Here is a 20,030-nt window from a genome sequence, read left to right as displayed (position 1 = left end):
TGCTTTCAGAACTTGCTCCTTCTCTTCAGTATTTGACAGTCTGATCAGAATATGTCTTGGAGTGGGTTTATTTGGATTTATTCCATTTGGAGTTCGCTGGGCATTTATGCTTTGTGTATTTATATTGTGTAGAAGGTTTGGGAAGTTTTCCCTAACAGTTTCTTTGAACACTCTTTCTAGACCTTTACCCTTCTCTTCCCCTTCTGGGACACCAATGAGTCTTAAATTTGGACATTTTATTTTATCTAAAGTATCCCTGAGATCCATTTCTATTTTTTCAATTTTTTCCCCATTCTTTTTTGTTCTTTCATTTTCCGTTCTGTGGTCCTCAAGGACGCTGAGTCGCTATTCAACTTTCTCTAATCTTGTATTATGAGTATCCAGAGTCTTTTTAATTTGGCCAACAGTTTCTTTTATTTCCATAAGATCGTCTATTTTTTAATTTACTCTTGCAATTTCTTCTTCACAGTCCTCCAGGACCCTCTTTATGTCCTTTATATCCTGTGCCATGCTCTTCTTCATGTCTCCCATATCCTGTGCCATGCTCTCTTTGCTTGCCTTTAGTGCTTTGATTAATTGCACCAAGTACTGTGTCTCCTCTGATCTTTTGATCCGGGTGCCTGGGCCTGGGTTCTCCATATCATCTGGTTTTATTAGATGATTTAAGATTTTCTGTTGTTTTTGGCCTCTTGGCATTTTGCTTTACTTGATAGGGTTCTTTCTGGATATAAAAAATACCAATCTCTAATTTGTCAGATCTACAGCTTGGTGGTGTACACTTTCTCTAACTAACCAGCAGATGGCGTCCGTGAGTCACCTCTTCCCCTCAAGTCAGTTCTCCCCAGCTTTGTCTTTGTGGTGTGTGGGGGTCTGATTCTTGTGGGGTCTAATTGGTGCACTAATTTTGGTGTGTTGTTGGTGCTGTCTGCCCTGAATGTGGGGCGTGTGTCTGAACAGTTAGGGTGTCAGGACAGCTTTAATCATCAAACCTCCTAGGTGTTCCCAGAGATTTAAGGCTGTTGCAAGAGTCCAAGCCATCACCTCAGTCCTGCCACAGATCGTCTCTGCTGCTGACCCACAAGTCCTTGGCACTGGCGTAGGGTCCCCCTTCTCAGCCATGCTCTTCTAGGACCTCTGCTGAGGGAAGGCTGTGCTACGTCACAAGTGCACGCTGGCCCTTCAGGGAAGCCCTGGGCCGCCAGGCCGTGCAGGGGCATTCCCAGCCTGCTGTAAAGATGGTTGAATGGGGCATGTTAATTTCCCCCTCTTCGCACAACTCCGCCTTCTCAGTCCAGGACAACTAGCTGTGGGTGCCCTAAAGGCCACTGTCCATGGCCAATATTGTGGCGCGTGCAGGGTGCTGTGGGAAACACTGCCTGTCACGCTGGGTTTCTTGGCGCAGCTATGGGCTGTGGGTCCAGCCCTGGGCGGGAGCATCCCCAGCCCACTGGGGAGATGGTTGCAAGGGGCGCGGTTTCTTTCTCCTTTTGGCTCCCCTCTGCCCCTGGCCCCGAGACAGTCAGCAGCGGGTGTGGGTAGGGCTGTCCTCCATGCCAGACATTGAGGCGTTGGGAGAGCCCGCTCCCGCCGTGCTTCACTGCGCGGTTCTCACCGTTGTATCCGCAGTTGGTCCCAGATTTTTATTTATTTATTTATTTAAAAAGAACTAGTCCATCTCCAGACACCAACCCACGGTTTCCCCACACCACAGCGCGGCCGCCGGACTTTCAGCCAGCTCACTCACTCGTTTCAGAATGCAGACTCCCAGTTTCACCAATTGCGCTGTCCCTGTGGATTTAGCAGACCTTGTCCGGCTGATGCATTGCTGGAACTGGTGTTCTGGGTCACTTTCTGGCTTTTATCTAGTATTTTTCACGGAGGTGTTTTTTTGCCCTTTCTTACCTAGCCACCATCTTGGGTTCTCCAGTTTCTCATCGTTTTAATTCACATTTCTCTAATGGCTAATAATGTTGGAGTTCGTTGACCATTTAAATATCTTCTTTGAATAAATTTCTGTTCAAATCCTTGGCCCCTTTTTTGTTGGGTTGTTTGTCTTTTTATTGAATTTAAGAGTCTTTATTCTGGAGATTAAGCCCTTATCAGATATAAGGTTTCCAAATATTTTCTCCCATTCTGTATATTGTCTTTTTCTTATTAATGTTCTTGATGTACAAAAGTTTTTTAAATTTTGATGAAGTCCGTTTTATCTACTTTTGTTGCTTCTGCTTTTGCTATAAAAATCTAAAAAATCCATTGCCCACCACCAAGTCCCAAAGATACTTCTCTATGTGTTTTTTGTTAGAATTTTATAGTATTGGCCCTTATATTTAGGTTGTTGATCAATTTTGAATTAAGTTTTGTATATGGTGAAAAGTTGGGGCCTACATTCATTCTTTGCATGTAGATTTCCAGTTGTCTCAAGACCATTTGTTGAAGAGACTATTCTTTTCACCATTGAGTGGACTTAGCACCTTATCAAAAATCAACTGGCCATAGATGCGTGACTTTATCTCTGGACTCTCAGTTCTATTCCTTTGGTCTGTATGTCTGTATTTATGCCAGTACCACACTGTTTTAATTACTGTAGTTTTGTGGTAAGTTTGAAATCAGAAAGTGTGAGTCCTCCAACTTTGTTCTTCTTTAAGAATACTTTAGCTATTCAGGGCCCCTTGCAATTCCATATAATTAGATTTTCCATTTCCGCAAAAAGGGCTGCTGGAATTTTCATAGGGATAGCATTGAATCTGTAGGATTGCTTTAGGCAGTATTGACATCTTAACAATAGTAAGTCTTAAATTCATGAACACAGGATATCTTTCCATATATTTAGGTTTCCTTTAATTTTTTTCAGCAATGTTTTATAGTTTTCAGCATATGTCTTTCACATCCTTGGTTAAAATTATTCTTTTAGATGCTATTATAAATGGAATTGTTTTCTAGATTTCCTCTTCAGATTATTCATTACTGCTGTATAGAAACCCATCTGACTTCTGTGTGTTTATCTTGTATCCTGCAGTTTTGCTGAATTTGTTTATTAGTTCTAGTAGCTTTCTTGAGGATTCATTGGGGTTTTCTTTGTATAGGATCATGTCATCTGTGGATAGGGATAATTTAACTTCTTCCTTTCCAATTTGGATGCCTTTTATTTCTTTCTCTTGCCTGATTGCTCTGGCTAGAACTTCCAGTACAGTGTTGAATAACAGTGGTGACAGTGCACATCCTTGTCTTGTTCTTGATCTTAGGGAGAAAGTTTTCAGTCTTTCACCATTGGGTATGATATATACTATGGGTTTTTCATAAATGCTTTTTATCATGTTGAGAAAGTTCCCTTCTATTCGTAGTTTGAATGCTTTTATCGTGAAAGGATATTGTATTTTGTCAGATGCATTTTTTGCATTAATTGAGGTGATCATGTTTTTTATTCCATCTATATTCATAAGGGATATTGGTTTGTAATTTTCTTTTCTTGTGCTGTCTTTATCTGGCTTTGGTATCAGGATCAGGCTGACCTCATAGAAGGAGTTAGGAAGTAATCCCTCCTCTTCTATTTTTTGGAAGAGTTTGAGAAGGATTTGTGTTAAATCTTCTGTAAATGTTTGATGGAATTCCGCAGTGAAGCTGTCCGGTCCTGGACTTCTCTTTGTTGAGAAGTTTTTCATTACTGAATCAATCTCATTACTCTTATAGGTTTGTTGAGGTTTTCTATTTGTCAGATTAGGTAATTTGTGTGTTTCTGGGAATTTGTCCATTTCATCTTGGTTTTCTAATTTGTTGGCATAAAACTGTTCATACTACCCTTTTAAATCTTTTTTATTTCTGTAAGGTCAGTAATAATGTCCCACTTTCATTCCTGATTTTAGTTATTTCTGTCCTCTTTTTCTTTGTCAGTCTGGCTAAAGATTTGTTGATTTTATAGATCTTTTCAAAAAACCAACTTTTGGTTTTGTTGATTCTCTGTTGTTTTTCTACTCTCTTTTTCATTTATCTCTGCTCTAATCTTTACTAATAATTTCTTTCCTTCTACTAACTTTCGGTTTAGTTTACTCTTGTTGCTCTAGTTTCTTTAGGTCCGAAGTTAGGTCATTTATTTGTGATTTTTCTTCTTTTGTAATGTAGGCATTTAGAGCTACAAATTTCCCCCTGAGCATTGCCTTTACTGCATCCCATAAGTTTTGGTATGTTGTGTTTTCATTTTCATTTGTCTCAAGATATTTCCTAATTTCCCTTGTGATTTCTTCTTTGATTCATTATTAATATAAGAGTGTGTTGTTAAATTTGCACGAGTTTGTGAATTTTCCAGTTTTCCTTTCCTTTTTGATTTCTAGACTTATTCCATTGTGGTCCGAGAAGACACTTTGTATGCTCTTGGTATTTTTAAATTTATTAAGATTTGATTTGTGGCCTAACATGTGGTCTGTCCTGTAAGTGTTCCATGTGCACTTGACAAGAATGTGTATTCTTTTGTTGAGTGGAGTGTTCTGTATATGTCTAATGTGTTAACAGTGTTGTTCAAGTCCACTATTTCCTGTTGTTCTTCTGTTTAGATGTTCTGTTATTGAAAGTGGTGTACTCAAGTATCCAACTTTTATTGTAGAACTATCTATTTCTCCCTTCAGTTCTGCCCATATTTACTTCATATATTTTGGGGCTCTGTTAAGAGATGTGTATATGTTTGTAATTGTTATATCTTCTTGCTGGATTGAACCTTTTATCAATATATCATATCCTTCTTTATCTCTTATAATCTTTTTTTGTCTTAAAGTCTGTTTTGTCTGAAAATAATATACCCGTCTGCCCATCTCCGCCTTTTAATAGGGAAGTTTAATCCATTGACATTTAAAGTAATTACTGAGAAGGAAGAATTTACTTCTGCCATTTTGTTACTTTTTTTCTGTACATCCTGTATGGTTTTGTTCCTCAGTTACTCCATTATTGCCTTTTGTATTTGGTTGTTTTTTTGTAGTATACCATTTTGATTCTCTTCTTCTTTCCTTTTCTCTATAATTTTTAGTTATTTTCTTAGTGGTTATCTTTATAATTACAATAAACATCTTAAACTAATAAGAACCTAGTTTCAGTAGTTTACAAACTTTACTTTTTACATTGTATGCCTGTTAGCAAAGTTTTACAATGTTATTTATTTCTTCATATAGCTTTGAGTTACTGTCTACTGTTCTTTTATTTCAGCCCAAAGGACCTCCATTAGCATTTCTTTTGGAGCAGGTCTTCTGGGAATGAACTTTTTCAGCTTTTGTTATCTGTAAAATGTCTTACTTTCTCCTTCATTTTTGAAATAGAATTCTTAGTTGACAGTTTTTTTCTTTAGGACTTTAAATAAATCATCCCACTATTTTTTGGCCTCCATGGTTTCTAATGAGAAATCTGCCATTAATCTTATTAGGGATCCCTTGTATGTGACAAGTTGCTTCTCTCTTGCTGCTTTGAAAATCTCTCTGTCTTTGGATTTTGACAATTTCACTCTAATGTGTCCTGGTATACATCTCTTTGAGTCTATCCTACTTGGAGTTCATTGAGCTTTGCAGATGTATAGATTCGTGTCTTTTTTCAGATTTGGGAAGTCTTCAGTCATTATTTCTTCAAATATTTTTCTGCTCCTTTCTCTCTCTCTCATCCTCTGGGACTCCAGTAATGTCTATACTGGTACACCTCATGGTGTCCCACAGGTCTCTCAGGCTCTGTTCAAGTTTCTTCATTTATTTTTCTTTCTGCTCCTCACACTGGATAATTTCAGTTGTCTTGTCTTCAAGTTTATTGATCCTTTCTTCTGCCTGTTCATATCTGCTGTTGAGTCTGTCTAATGAGTTTTTGTTTCAATTACTATACCTTTTGCAGCTCCAAAATTTTTGTTTGGCTCTTTTTTATTATTTCAATCTCTTATCTTGTTCAGTCAGTATTTTCCTAATTTCCTTTAGTTCTTTGTAAATGGATTCCTTTAGCTCATTGAAATATTTAAGAAAGTTGATTTAAAGTCTTAGACTAATAGTTCCAGTTTGTGAGCCTCCTCAGGGATAGTTTCTGGAAAAGTCTTATTTCTTGTGAATGGCCATACTTTCCTGTTTCTTTTTGTATGTTTTTTTGTTTGTTTGTTCATTTGTGTGTTTTGTTTTATTTGAGAACTGGAATTCTGAATATTATGTTGTCCAGACTCTGGAAATCTAATTCTCCAACTCCACTGAGATTGCTACTTTTATTGTTGTTGAGAGCTGGAACTCTCTGTTAACTTGTGACTCTTCTAAACCATGTTTGCTCCCACATGGGGAATGGAGAGAGAAGAGAGGGAGAAAAAAGAGATAGTGCCTCTTTAAGATTTCTCTGCTATTTTCCCTGAAGGGTGTTGAAACTATGGTGGCCCTCATAGCCAGCCTCCCAGCAATGTGAAGTATACCCTAGCCCCAGCTAGGGTTCATTGCTGGGGGGCTGAGGAAGAGCAGGAAAGGGAAGGGAAGGGAGCCAAGGGATGGACATCATGTCATTTTTTTTCTTTGGATAAATGTCACTTTTTGAGGCAAAAAAAGAAAGAAAGAAAGAAAAAGAAAGTAGTAATCAGCAATCAGACCACACTCCCTGGGATTTTGGAATACTAGCTCCTTACAGCCCACCCTGGCACCCGCAAGCTGACCAGGAGCCGGGACTGCAGTCTCTACTGCTGCCAGTCATACCCTTGGGGGGTGGGGAATGGTAGCCAAATTCACCAATATTTACCTCTGTTTACCAGCATCTTCCTCCAACTATTCCCTGGATGCTGCACAGTGTTCCACTCGTCTTCAGAGTTTCAAAATAGTTGATTCAAAATATTGACCTGGTTCCTGCTAGTTCAGTAGGTGTTTTAGTAGAGGGACTGATTGCTGGAGCTTCCTATTCCACCACCTTCCCACAGTCATCTGCCCAAACATGAATCTTAAATAGCAGTTTCCAAGCAGATGAGAAATTAATTTGGTAATTTTCTATTAGCCACTAAGGGGTTTTCCCTACTTACAAATTAAGAAGCTGCCACAACAGTTCCTTTCATTTGAATTAAAGTGTAGGGGACCAGTTGAAAAGGAGAAAAGCGGCATAGTTTTTATATGCCTTTGCAGGATACTGCAGAAACTCTTCTTTCTTCCTTCTGCTTATCCAAGAACAAGCCACAGTTTTTCCCCACCTATAGAGAAAGTAATATCTGGATGGGTTCACTAATGTTTGCTGGTACCATAGAGTAGAAACAAGGCAGGGCACACAAGATTCCAGTGCTGATCCCAGCTGCCAGCCAGGCTGCAATATAGGAGACAGACTTGCTTCTTGTGGGAGGGAGTCTGGGTCTCTCAAGGGCCAAGGCCTCTGTCTCCTTTGAAAACTGTGCTGCTTTTAGGATATCCTGACAGAGAGTTAGGGTTAGCAGAAGACTGTCAGGGGCTGTATTTAGAACGCTACTTCTTGGCATATTCCCTATTTTCTGTTTCCTGTTGGATTTGGGCAAGGCTGGGGAGAAAAGTTGCATCCATATTCCCATGCTCTCTAACAGAAGCATTGACATCATAGTCCCCTGACTGAAAGAACCCAGTTGGCTAAGGGCTTCTATTTTTTAAACCTAGAGAATGAGGTTAGCTGGGAGGGGGGTGCTCTTGGGGCTCACCACAGGGACTGTGTCTGCTTTGTCCCTAGCTGAACCAGAAGAATATGACGCTGAGCAATCGGTGCCAGGTGTTTGACCGTTTCCAGGACACCATTTCACAGCATGTTGTCAAAGTGGACTTCCTGAACCGAATCCACAAGAAACATCCTCCTAATCGCCGCTTGCTCCAGTCGGTCAAAAGAAGAAGTTTGAAGGTGAGTCACAACCTGGTGTGGTTCTCTGAGTGCCTCCATGGGACAGGCAGAGGGTCATTGTCCCAATTTTACAGATGCAGAGACTGATGCCCCTGAGATTTGTCTGTGGTGTCTCAACAAATAATAGATGAGACTGTACATTTTAGTGCTTGAGAATGGTGGTGAGGATTGTGAGGGCCAAACCTCAAGTAGGCCTTGGGACTCTGCACGTCTCTAGTTCTCCTGAGGATAGCACCCTTTGGCCCATCCCACTGAACCCAGGCATGCTCTGCCTGGCACTCATCCTGTCTGTTCCTGTTAGGCGACCCCTGTCCCATAGCTCTCTGGTGAGGTGAAGGTGGAAATGATTAAGCAGAGAGAGTCATGTGAAAAGTAAGGAGCTATTCCCAGCCAAAGAACTTAAGAACAAAAGTCTAAAAGAGAGTTGAATCTATTTTCCAGGCTGCTATTAATATATCACCAATGTTCCATACTGTGGCATTGCCATAATAATACCTTACCCCTGTATACACAGGACAGTTTCTAAAGTGTATGTGCAAAGATTGACAGAAAAATTTCCTTTGTTGAAAAGCATTTAGTAATATTGAGGATGTTTCTCATAAACCATTCACTCCCTTCATTCAGTTAACTTAGAGAGCCCAACACTATATCCTCATATATAAACTTGCAAATAAATTTATTTTTCTCTTTTGAAATAAGCCCTCAGGCAGTCCTGTGCCAATGGAAAACAGTTCTCAAATATAGCCACTTGGTGGCAGCCATATGTTAAAACCACTCACACCACTCTTATCAATTCCAGTAGGTGACAGCGATAGCAAGATGCTAGCTGTTGAAAATTGTACAACAGACCCTTAACTGTGTAAATATTTATACATAAATTTATTTATACATAAATTATTTATACATAAGTTTTCAAAAATTAAATTAAGATATTTTAGGCTAGAGGTGGGGGTATTAGAGGTAGCATACCTCAGTTAAATCTAAAAGTAATCCAGATTCTGTAATTGATTGTGTAGATTTGGAAGAGAGCCTGTCTGCTCAAGTGAGCAGGCCAGGAGGCCTTGATAAAATCATCTCGTTTTATGGTTTACCCTCTCCTTTTTTTAATGGTTCCCTGTTCTTGGGGAAAATCCAAGGGCATGGATTGCCTGAAAAGGATCTCATACTTGGGACAATTTACAAGTGAAATGGGGACTGTAGCTCCAGAGAACAGTGGCAGAGAAATACTCTAGTTCTTTCCTGGAACACTGGCCTTTATCCTTGATGCATAAGAATGCAGGCAAAATCTACTGAGAGCTTTATATCTTCATTTGGGGTACCTCTTCCACCTACCCCTTCACTCTTCCCCAGGGGACAGCCTTAGATCAGCCCATTGTTCCATTCTTACTCCTCCCAATCCTGAGTAATCTCAAGCAAGCCCATGGCACCAGCTAACACTGTTATGGTGATGACCCTCAATTCCATATTCCTTGCCTTTCTCCTCATATCCAGAGTCGTACCTGCCTGCCCATCCCACAGATACCTCAGTTTCAGCCTGCCCAAGACAAAAAGTCTTCTGCCTCTCCACATCTTCCTCCTGTATTTCCTATTTCATTGAATGACAGCAATCTCCACCCAGTCCCTCAAGCCAAAATTCTGGAAACCATTTTCAGCGCCTCTTCCCTTATCCTTCAAGGACTTGGTCACCAAATCTATCAGTTCTCCAAATGTTTTCCGGATCCACCAAGTGCTCTCACACCTCTGTGCCTTACATGCTGCTCTTCCTACCAGGAATGGCTTCCCCTATATTATTTCCCCTTTTTCCTTTGTCTGCTTGGACCTTCCTTCTCAGTTTCCAAGTTTTGGCTCTATTTCTGCGTATTCTAAAAAATGTTTCCTAACCCCAAGCTCCCATCCCTTCAGACAGAAAGAAGGACTCTCCTCTCTGTTTTTTATAGCACCTTAGACATGCCTGTCTTCTAGGACCCGTTATATTGTATTGTAATGTTCGTGTGTTTGTCTCTCTACTAGACTGTGAGCTCCTTGAGGGCAAGGCTTAAGTTTTATTAATCGCTGGATTTCTAGGACTTGGCACAGTGCCCAGACTCAGGAAGTACTCAATAAATGTCAGTCGAATGTGTGAATGACTCTTGGCTTGCATAACTCTTTCATTTTTACATGGTGTGATTCAGAGTGTGTCTTCTTTCTTTGTGCAGCAAAGAAGTCTTCAGTTGTTTCAAGAATCATGAATGAGGGCATAAAGAAAACTAACATTGATTGAGTACTTATGATCTGGGCATCATGGTGGTCCTTTTGACCATGAGCGTGACCTCATTTAACTTCTTATCACTCTGTTTTTGCTCACACTTCTCCTAAACTTGGCACTGAGCAGTAAGAGCCTAGAGTACCACTCTGAAGCCCTGTCCAGTATCAGTTCTCCATGGAATCTATTTAGGCCAAAAATAGAAGCCAGCATGCAGTGGTTTCTGGGTTCTACAGGCCTTAGACCTTGATGAAGAAAAGTGGAGGGCTTGCCTACTGCCTCATCTTTGTGCCTTCTGCAGGCCATTGTGTGTATGTGTCAGAGTCGAAGGGAGGGGGTGCAGAGCAGTCTCAGCACACTGAGTCTCTTTGTCTTCAATAGACCCCAAAGTAGATGGTCCCTTGGGCATTGGCACCATGGAACAGAACAGTGTGGTCAAGGAAGAACCAACTGGACCTGTTGGCATTATCTCCCTCTCCTTCCTTCTGTCTCCCCTGAACAGGTTCCTGATGCTATAAAATCTCAGTACCAGTTTCCACCCCCTCTCATTGCACCCGCGGCCATTCGGGATGGGGAGCTGATCTGCAATGGGATCCCTGAGGAATCACAGATGCACCTTTTGAATTCTGAGCACTTAGCCACCCAGGCAGAGCAGCAAGAGGTGAGTGAAGGCAGGGCTGGGATTCCAAATCCAGTGTTCCTTCCATCTCACCACAGCTGTTATTGGAACTAGCCTCAGTTTCATTCCCATCTTCCACAGCCCTACCCACCCCAACCCCAAGAGCTGAGTATTCCAGAGAGAACATGTGGTTCAGGTCCTGAAGGCCAGAAAGAAAGAACTACAGAGTCAACCAGTCTGCTTCGTTCATCAGTCCCCCAGTGTACTCTCAGTCAGGCAAATCTGTGTTTTAGAAAGAGATCAGAAGACCCATAGAGGTTGGGTGACAGTGCTGGACACACTGCTGATACTTGTGTACTTATAGGGTACTTTTCAAATGTTTGATTCAAGGCCAGCCTCAGAGGCAGAGTCAGACTGGGAATCCCAGGTTCTGTAGCCAGGGTGTTGCCTGCTGAGTGTACCAACAAGTCTTGCTTGGGAATGGAAATGGAAATCTATCAGGAGTCAAGCACACCCTTTCTGGGCATTCTCAGTGGGACTTCAGAAACTGCTTGTCAGCTCTGCTGTGGCCCTGGCTGCTGCGACAGGAAGGACCAGTGCCTCCCAGGCCTCTCACCCTCCTCTCCTCTCCTCTCCTTCCGTTGCAGTGGCTCTGTAGTGTTGTTGCGCTCCAGTGCAGCATACTGAAACATTTATCTGCTAAGCAGATGCCTTCGCATTGGGACTCTGAACAGACAGAGAAGGCTGATATTAAGCCTGTTATTGTGACTGACAGCTCAATCACCACCTCCCTGCAAACAGCTGACAAGGCACCTACACCTTCCCACTACCCCCTGTCCTACCCCTCAGGGATTAACACCCAGAATTCCCTGAGCTGCTCTCCACCCCACCATCCCCCAGCCCTAGAGGACATCAGCTGCAGTTCTTGTGCGGAAAAATCCAAGAAAGCCTCCTGTGGGACTGCCAACGGGCCAGTGAACACAGAGGTGAAAGCCAATGGCCCACACCTCTACAGCAGCCCCACTGACTCCACGGACCCCCGGCGACTTCCGGGCACCAACACCCCCCTACCAGGCCTCTCACACCGGCAAGGCTGGCCCCGGCCCCTCACGCCACCAGCGGCTGGGGGGCTTCAGAACCACACCGTCGGCATCATTGTGAAGACAGAGAATGCCACTGGCCCCAGCTCTTGCCCCCAGAGGAGTTTGGTTCCTGTCCCAAGCCTGCCCCCTTCCATTCCCAGCTCTTGTGCCAGCATCGAGAACACCAGCACTTTGCATAGAAAGACTGTCCAATCACAGATAGGACCTCCGTTGACAGATTCCAGGCCACTGGGCTCACCCCCAAATGCCACCCGGGTGCTCACTCCCCCCCAAGCAGCAGGAGATGGTATCTTGGCCACAGGAGCCAACCAACGATTCTGCTCACCAGCGCCATCCTCAGGTGAGTGCCCCACAGCCCTGGGGTGACTTGCAACAATGTTATGCTCTTCCTGACAAAAAAGACTTAAGATTTCAAAAAACACTTCCATCCCCGTCAATATTTCAGAGCACTTTGATCTCTATATTGTTTGTCCTCCCACTTTCCTGTAATAGAAGGGAAAACACGTGTTACCTTGTCCCCATTTTATAGGTTGGACTGCTTAAACTCTGAAAGGTCAAGTGATTTCCTTAAGGTGACCTAGCAAGTCCACGACAGGTTTGGAACTACCTCCTGGGTCTCCTCAACTCCACTTTCCCATACCTTCCAAGTCTAGTCTTTTGCCTATTTTGTTCAGAGTCACGTTAGAGAAAGGCAGCATGCTTTTTCTCTAGAAAGAACCACAGTGGTCAGCCTGAGGTACTGGGGGTTGAACCTCAATGTTTCATGGTCCACATGAGAGGCTAGATCTATGCCTGATCCAGAGTCCCAGAGCCAGCTTGTTTGAGGAACTTCCATGTCAGAGAAGCAGCAAGTAGGAAAGCTCTGCTGCCTTTCAGAATAGCTGCAGAGTGTGGTCTCCACGGAGATTGGACTACATGCCCAATGGCAGTCTCTTAATCTGTAATTGGCCTAGTGTAGACCTGCTTTAATCAGCTGTCCCCAGCCAGCACTCAGGATCCCTAGTTGCTGACCCCAGCATCTGAACCAGGTTTCAGATGCTGCTGCCCTGTGGTCTCTCCTGTCTGAACGGAAGCCAGCCTCCTAGGCATCTGGGAGTCTCGGTAACCAGGTGACTGTGACCTCTCTGCATGGGGGCCCTGGACCCAGGATGGCCCCTACTCTCAGGCTCTCAGGCTGTCTTCCTGTCTCTGGTGATCCCTTAATACCAGCCTGGATAGATTTTTGTACCCTGTGACTCATACTTCAGAAGCCAGGATTTCAGGGACAGTCACCTCTTATTTCAGAGTAAAGGTAGCATGAGAATGAAGCTACTACCCCCCCACTCTCCCAGAGCAGTAGATTCCACTGGTCTCGGTGCTCTGGAGACTCCTGCGTTACCCGGGTGCATTGTCGTTCTATCTGCCCTTCCTCACCACACGTTTTTAGCTCTAGGAGTTCCAGAGCCTGTGGGTTGAGAATCAAGAAGGGAACATCACCTTGGGTCCGAAATCCAGACCTGTCTCAGCAGTGGGGGATTGGACCGGTGGGTTTCCCTCAGGCGACGTAAGTAACAGTCTTCCTGCTCCGTCCCCAGATGGCAAGGTCAGCCCCGGCACGTTATCCATAGGAAGCGCTTTAACCGTACCCTCTTTCCCAGCCAACTCTACTGCCATGGTGGACCTCACCAATTCGCTTCGAGCATTTATGGATGTCAATGGAGGTGAGTGAGCGAGCTGCTGCTGTTCTACCAGTTGCTGTGGTGAAAGTGTTTCCCTGTGCAGTTTTCAGCTCATTTCAAAAAGGGAGAGAAGGCCTGACCTTGGGCTAGGGAAATGGGGATGAGAGGAGTATCCCTTTGGGTAGGGAAGTGAAGTAGGAAAGAAATCCTCCTATCTCTGGCTTTTTACACATATGTATAACCAGAGATGAAAGGAGAGCGGAGCCAAGCTAAACCAGTGAGAAGAGAATAAAATCACTTTAGGCAGATGACCCGGACTTACAGAATAAAATCAGAAGGATCCTCCATCCCAAAGGAGAGACACCCCACACCCCATGTGTGGGAAATCCCCAAAGTCAAGAGAACAGGGATGGATGTTGACCTCTGGGAAAAAGGGTAGAAAGAACATCCAAGCCTCAATATCCAGCGTCCGGGCCCTCCCTCACAGATAGGCAAACAGATTGTTTAGCTATGCCTTTCTAGGACCATTTTAACTAAATCAGGCTACCCAACTGCAAGAGGCATCTGCATGGGCTGCATTGGGGCTTGTCTCTCATGCAAATTGGCTAGTGCAATGCCCAGCTCCAGATACCTGTACCATTTTGTACTGTATGCTGTTTGAGCAAAAATCATTTGGCTGGATTTTAGGAATGCTGAACTATTTGCTTTTTGGCCCTTATCCACTTTGGCATTCCATTTCCTCCTCAGCTGCTTTTTAATCTTTCTCTTTGGTTAATAGAAATCGAGATAAATATGCTGGACGAGAAGCTGATCAAGTTTCTGGCCTTGCAGAGAATACATCAGCTTTTCCCCTCCCGGGTCCAGACTTCACCGGGCAGCATTGGAGCACATCCATTGGCTTCTGGAGGGCACCACACAGAAGGTGCGTGTGCACATACCTGCCACCACACTCAGTTCTCCCCTTTATGTGTGGGAAGGACCAACTCCCCTCCATGGAGAATCTCAGCTTTCAATGTCTCAAGCCTCCATGTATGCCTTTAAAGGACTTAATAAAAAAACATGGTTTCTATTCTCAGAGAGCAGGAACAAGATGGCAACCACAGCTTTCAGACTTGGGAAATTCTGCCATAACTTGCTTTCTTTACAGTCTACTTTGAGATTCAGAAAACAGCTACCAGTACCTTTGGGTATTTGTGGTGTGCTTTCTGCTCAGCTGCTTCCAAATATTTGAGTTAGAAGGGTTTCCCAAAGGAACTTTTCAAATTCAGGGTGTAAACAGAGTAACAGTGGGCTAGCCTCCTGAAAATTCTTTCCAAGAGATAAATATTTCCTAGATAAATCTGCCTAGGGTGTCTCTTCAAGCATTAGGTATCAAGAACCTTCCTACTCAAAGAAAGTTTCCCTCAACCAGCTGCAAACGGATAACCTGAAGCTTTTTAGAAATATAGAACTCAGGCCCCACCTCTGACCTCTGAATCAGAATCTGCATTTTTACAAGATTGCTAGGTAATTCGTGTTTACATTAAAGTGTGAGAAACATTGGTCCGTGCATCTTGTTTTTCTACAGCCTCCCCATGGTATTAGCTACTAAATCCCTGATAAGCCAGCCAGCAGCCCAGAAGCTTAAGGTGCTGTTGTTATCTGCCCTTTAATTCTGTAACCATCCTCAAAGGTGGTTCCTTTACTCCATATTGAGATGGTGTAGGTTGGGGACAAGATGGACTTACCCTGAAGCAGCCAGTTCCCAGTATCAGGTGTGTGTTTGGAAAGATGAGTCATCTGGTGGGGTTATTTCATGTAGGCTATGAGCCAAAGGGAAGGATTGGGAAGGTCCACATTCTGTTGGTTTATGTTTGGGCCTTAGATTCTGAGTTTCTGAATGATCTTGTCTCTATGTTTGTCTTGTAGTTCAAAGAAAGGAGGTACAAGCCCGAGCTGTGTTCTACCCCCTCTTAGGGTTGGGAGGAGCTGTGAACATGTGCTATCGAACCCTCTACATTGGGACAGGTGAGGCAGCTGGGAAGTCGGGAGAGCTGCTGAATCTGTGCAGCCCAAAAGATGAATATCGCTACCCCCACAGGCTAGAAAGGGGAGAGAGAAGTTCTTTCCAGGGCTGCCTGTTTTAACCCAGTGGATCCCCAAACAAGAGGGACTAAGAAAGGAAACAATCAGTTGCTTTTCTTCCCTGGCTCAGGCCCTTTTGCTTTATCTGTGCCCAGTGTGGTATCAGGAGAGATGAAAGTCAGTTCTGACTACTGCTCAGTGAGGCTTTTAAAATTTATTTATTTTCAAGGCATTTTAAACACTGCAGGGAAATACCCAAGGAGAGGACACTTTGCCCTGGAAGTCCTTGAAAAAGTGTGGGATTCATACATATCCAACCATCAGTTAGCCCTGGTGCAAACGGATAACACATTGGCTGGCTAAGCCCTTAGCCTGGAAATATCCCTTTCTTTCAGGTGATATGGTTTATAGTCGCTGCACCCTCATGTTGAGCTCTCATGGAAACATTGTGTCCTCTTAACTAGCTCAGAACTCCCCTCTGGGCAGCAGCCACATAATCTAAAGGAGATCAGCTGGCAGGGACAACTATTCTTTAGCAAGGGATTGGAAGAGACATCCATTTTTTGCTTTTTTGTTTTTTTTTTTTTCCCCAAAAAATCCAAGGAGAGAGCCCTGGGCTCCCTACCCCTGAAGGTCTCTACTAGCACCTGCCCAGAAGCTAATTCCCTCCATGCCTCACTTCCTCCATACATATACCTTACAGTCTGTTCTCTACCTTCCTTTTCCTCTACTCCTGCCACCTTGCAGGAGCTGACATGGACGTGTGCCTTACAAACTATGGTCACTGTAACTACGTGTCTGGGAAACACGCCTGCATATTCTACGATGAGGTGAGGGGTGGGGATGAGGTGGGAGGGAGCTCACCCAACCTGAGGCCTCTCCCGGGTACTGGGTCTTTTTTCCTCAGTGTACTGGGGTGAGGAGAAGAGGTTTGGGGGTCCTTTCCTTTGCTTCCCTCTGTCATTCCTGGAGGAGAAGAGTCTTGGTATGAAATGCATCCTCCCAGGAGCAGGGCTACCATTTATCCTGAGGCTGGTCACAGGCATAGCATGGGGAGGCAGAGGAGGGGACCAACACAGAAAGATGGCAAGCCCTTTGGGTGTGTCCCTACGAGTTTCTTGTGGGCGCTTTGCCTTACGGGCCTCAAGCCTTCATCATCATGTGTCAATGAAGATCATAGCAACAGGAGCCAGTGCTGTAGAGACAGAGTACAGGAGTGGTAGGAGTACAGGGGGTGTGGGGTGCTAGGAAGAAAGGCTTCCTTGAGGTGAGTTGGGCCTCATTCTAAGTGCGGCAGGGGCCCATGACTGAGGAAGAAAGAAAGGGTTCCCTACATAGAACAGCACAGCCTTCTCCATGTGTCCTCTCTCCCCTTAGCCCCAGACGGCAGACCACACATCTTATCTTCCCTCCTCCTCCTCAGAATACCAAACATTATGAGCTGTTAAACTACAGTGAACACGGGACAACGGTGGACAATGTGCTGTATTCATGTGACTTCTCTGAGAAGACCCCGCCAACCCCCCCAAGCAGTATTGTTGCCAAAGTGCAGAGTGTCATCAGTAAGTTGGAGCAGAGGCCTATGACCACAAAACATGCCACTTTTTGACACATTCTCTAAGGCGCCCCAGTCAGGGTGGTTCTGGCTTGCTGCACAGGACCTGCTATCTGTAGGCCCTTTTTGTGCACCTTTCCAGTCCTGGTGGCCAGCCTCTCCTTACTCACGGGGCCTAAGCAAGTGGAGAGGTGAGTGCAGTGTGCCTTCACATAAGTATATGCACCTACCTGGAGACTTAAGACTCCACCAGCCCTTGCTGAGCATGTCTCACCCCAGCCATGCAGGAATCAGGTTGGGGGGTGAGGGCCCTACCCGGCCAACAGCTCAGGTAGGTTGGCTGCTCGCTGTGCCTCTCCTCTGACCATCGCCCTCTTTCCCAGGGCGCCGCCGGCACCAGAAACAGGATGAAGAGCCAAGTGAGGAGGCAGCCATGATGAGCTCCCAGGCCCAGGGGCCACACCGGAGACCCTGCAACTGCAAAGCCAGCAGCTCAAGCTTGATTGGGGGCAGTGGGGCTGGCTGGGAGGGCACAGCCTTACTGCACCATGGCAGCTACATCAAGCTGGGGTGCCTACAGTTTGTCTTCAGCATCACTGAGTTTGCGACCAAACAGCCCAAAGGCGATGCTGGCCTGTTGCAGGATGGGGTCTTGGCCGAGAAGCTCTCCCTCAAGCCCCATCAGGGCCCTGTGCTGCGCTCCAACTCCGTTCCCTAGGCCTGGCCGCCATCCACCTGGTCACCCAACCTAAGACTCCTGCAATGCAAAAATGTACACAAACCAAGCCCGGGTTTTTTTCTATACTCTACCAGAAACCCTTCAACTACAATCTTTGCATGAAATGAAGAAAACCTTTTGACTGTTTTTTAAAAATCCTTTTTCTTTTCTCAAGTTCTAGGGGGCATTTGCACATATATTTGTACTCAACATTTCATGGGAAAGCGGCAGACCTGAGCTGAGGAACAGCGTGGGCAGGGAGGGGAGGCCAATGGTCTGGACGCTTCTCCAACACAAAAACCGTTCCCCACCCACCTCCTGCTCCCTCCCCTTTGCCCACCGTTGTAAAATAATCAGAAACTTGTTCTATTTTGTGGCAGTGACAATAGTTTTATATTAAAAGAAAAAAATACAGTTTTCATACAGCAAAATCTATACAATATCATTGTTTTATTTAATATAAAGATCGCTACCCACCTCCTTCCATGGTTCCTACCCTCCAAGTTATTCTCCCTTTCTGCAGCAGTTGCACTACAGGTAGCTACTGTGTATTATGGACAAATGAAAAATGAATTCTTTTTCTGGTTGTCCATCTATTTTATTTCAAATAAGGAAAAGTGTATTTGGATTTTGTGTAAATACATCTAGTGATGACATTTTTCAATGTTTTTAAAAACTGTACAGTACTACATGTGGTAGAGCGTTTTCTTCAAATTGTCTATTGTAGCAAAAATGTTTTTGTCGTAAACCTGTTTTGTCTCCTTTTTTCTTTTCTTTTTTCTTTTTCTTTTTCTTTTTTTTTTTTTTTGTTCTCTTGCCACTTCTCTTCCTCCTTGCCCTGGCTCCCTGCTTTTCTCCCACCCCCATGACTAGTACCAATGTACATAGTGATTGTAATGTTTTAGACTTTACAGAAACTTTCCTGTATTCTGTATATAAAAAAAAAAATACTTCAAATTATGTTTTCTGCCTGTCTGTCCTACCTGTCATCACCCCTAGAGGGACCCTCCCTTACAGCCTGGTCCCACCAGTGGAGGACAGTGTTGGGGGTGGGGAGGGGTTTGAAGAGCTCTCATTCCCAGATACTCAGTCCCCAGGGGAACTCAAAAAACGGGAGGTGTTGGAGAAAAGTCAGCCTAAGGTGGGTGGGGGGGAATGGGAGGGTAGGGGTGCATTTGCTGGGGTGGGGCTGTATGGCTTTGTGAGTAACAAGGGAGTTTGGCATGTTCAGATTCTGCAAGAGCCCCTCTACTGATTGGCTCCAAAATCAAGGCATTAAACAGAAGCTAGTATGAGATCTTTGCATCCTGGTCTAGAAGCTTTAATCTAAGGAGTTAGGGATGCCTTTGATTCCAAGTGTTGGCTATCACATTCATCTCCTGTTCTTCTGGAAGAAGTCTTAACACCTGGTTTTGTCCTTCCCCTGGTAGCCTGAGCTGGGCAGTGAGCAGTTCACTCATTTATTCAAGTATCCCTTGAATCCCTTCTGTGTGCCAGGCCTGTCCTAGGTCTTGGAGACACTGCAGTCACAGGGCAAATATGGCACCTGCCTCCTGGAGCCTAGAATTTAGTGTGGAGCAATTTGTTGATTCAAATCTCTCTCTGGGGAACATGAAAAAAGTCTGAAATCCAGTCTCTAGACCCAGGCATGCCACTTCTAGTTGTGTGACAATCACATTCTCTATAACAGCAGTTCATGAGGAGACCAATTTTACCCTAATTTTAAGGCCTGAAGACCCTCTCATATCACTTTTCCTCCTTCTGGATCTTAGGAGAGAAACTGTCCGGGAATTTTTTCCTGAAGACAATCTACTTTTTAGACACAAAGCACCTCTGCTTGTATCCCAACACCGTTGGAGTAGGTGGTATATGTTTGTGTACCAGGATTTTGCCTGGGGGGTGGAGGATGCATCCATTTATTTCATCTATATTCAGTTATCCCCTGTCTCATCCCACCCTGCATTTTAATGCAGTTAAAAGTAGGAGACTTCCTTGGAATCTGAGGTCAGTTCCAGGCTCCCACCTACCCATGTTGCTTTGTCTCCACACACTCTGCTCCGCCTCCCCAAATGAGCCTCTTGAACTCCCCAAGGGCAGAATTTGCCAATCTATTCCGCTTGGTATTTCCAAAGCTAACCACACTGGTGGGCACACCATAAGTGCCAAACAAGGAATGCTAAATGTACTGAATTTCTCAGGCAAGTTCCTTTCCCTCCTGTCAATTCACCCATGCCTCCCTAGCTG

General features: G+C 44.4%; 1 protein-coding gene across 3 annotated transcripts in view; it reads left to right on the top strand.

Annotated features, from left to right (window-relative positions):
- The window catches only part of PHF12 (PHD finger protein 12), a 55,337-nt gene extending 37,116 nt beyond the window's left edge, over window positions 1-18,221 (top strand). Inside the window, exons 7-15 of one of the 3 annotated variants that reach the window (XR_005212549.1) lie at window positions 7,663-7,827; window positions 10,572-10,730; window positions 11,336-12,131; window positions 13,366-13,491; window positions 14,228-14,371; window positions 15,358-15,456; window positions 16,261-16,343; window positions 16,891-17,075; window positions 17,452-17,594. Coding sequence is in view for 1 of the 3 variants with exons in the window: in XM_037807987.1 (XP_037663915.1) it covers window positions 7,663-7,827; window positions 10,572-10,730; window positions 11,336-12,131; window positions 13,366-13,491; window positions 14,228-14,371; window positions 15,358-15,456; window positions 16,261-16,343; window positions 16,937-17,075; window positions 17,452-17,786 (2,046 nt within the window). In the remaining 2 variants the exon portion in view is untranslated. Of the gene's footprint in view, window positions 1-7,662; window positions 7,828-10,571; window positions 10,731-11,335; window positions 12,387-13,217; window positions 13,492-14,227; window positions 14,372-15,357; window positions 15,457-16,260; window positions 16,344-16,890; window positions 17,076-17,451 lie in introns of those variants that run through there. The other 2 variants (XM_037807987.1, XR_005212550.1) reach the window with 2 other exon arrangements.
- Window positions 18,222-20,030: the final 1,809 nt, after the last annotated feature.

This window comes from Choloepus didactylus, chromosome 18 (assembly GCF_015220235.1).
Source record: "Choloepus didactylus isolate mChoDid1 chromosome 18, mChoDid1.pri, whole genome shotgun sequence".
Classification (NCBI taxonomy): domain Eukaryota; kingdom Metazoa; phylum Chordata; class Mammalia; order Pilosa; family Megalonychidae; genus Choloepus; species Choloepus didactylus.
This window is presented reverse-complemented; position numbering and strand designations above follow the sequence as displayed.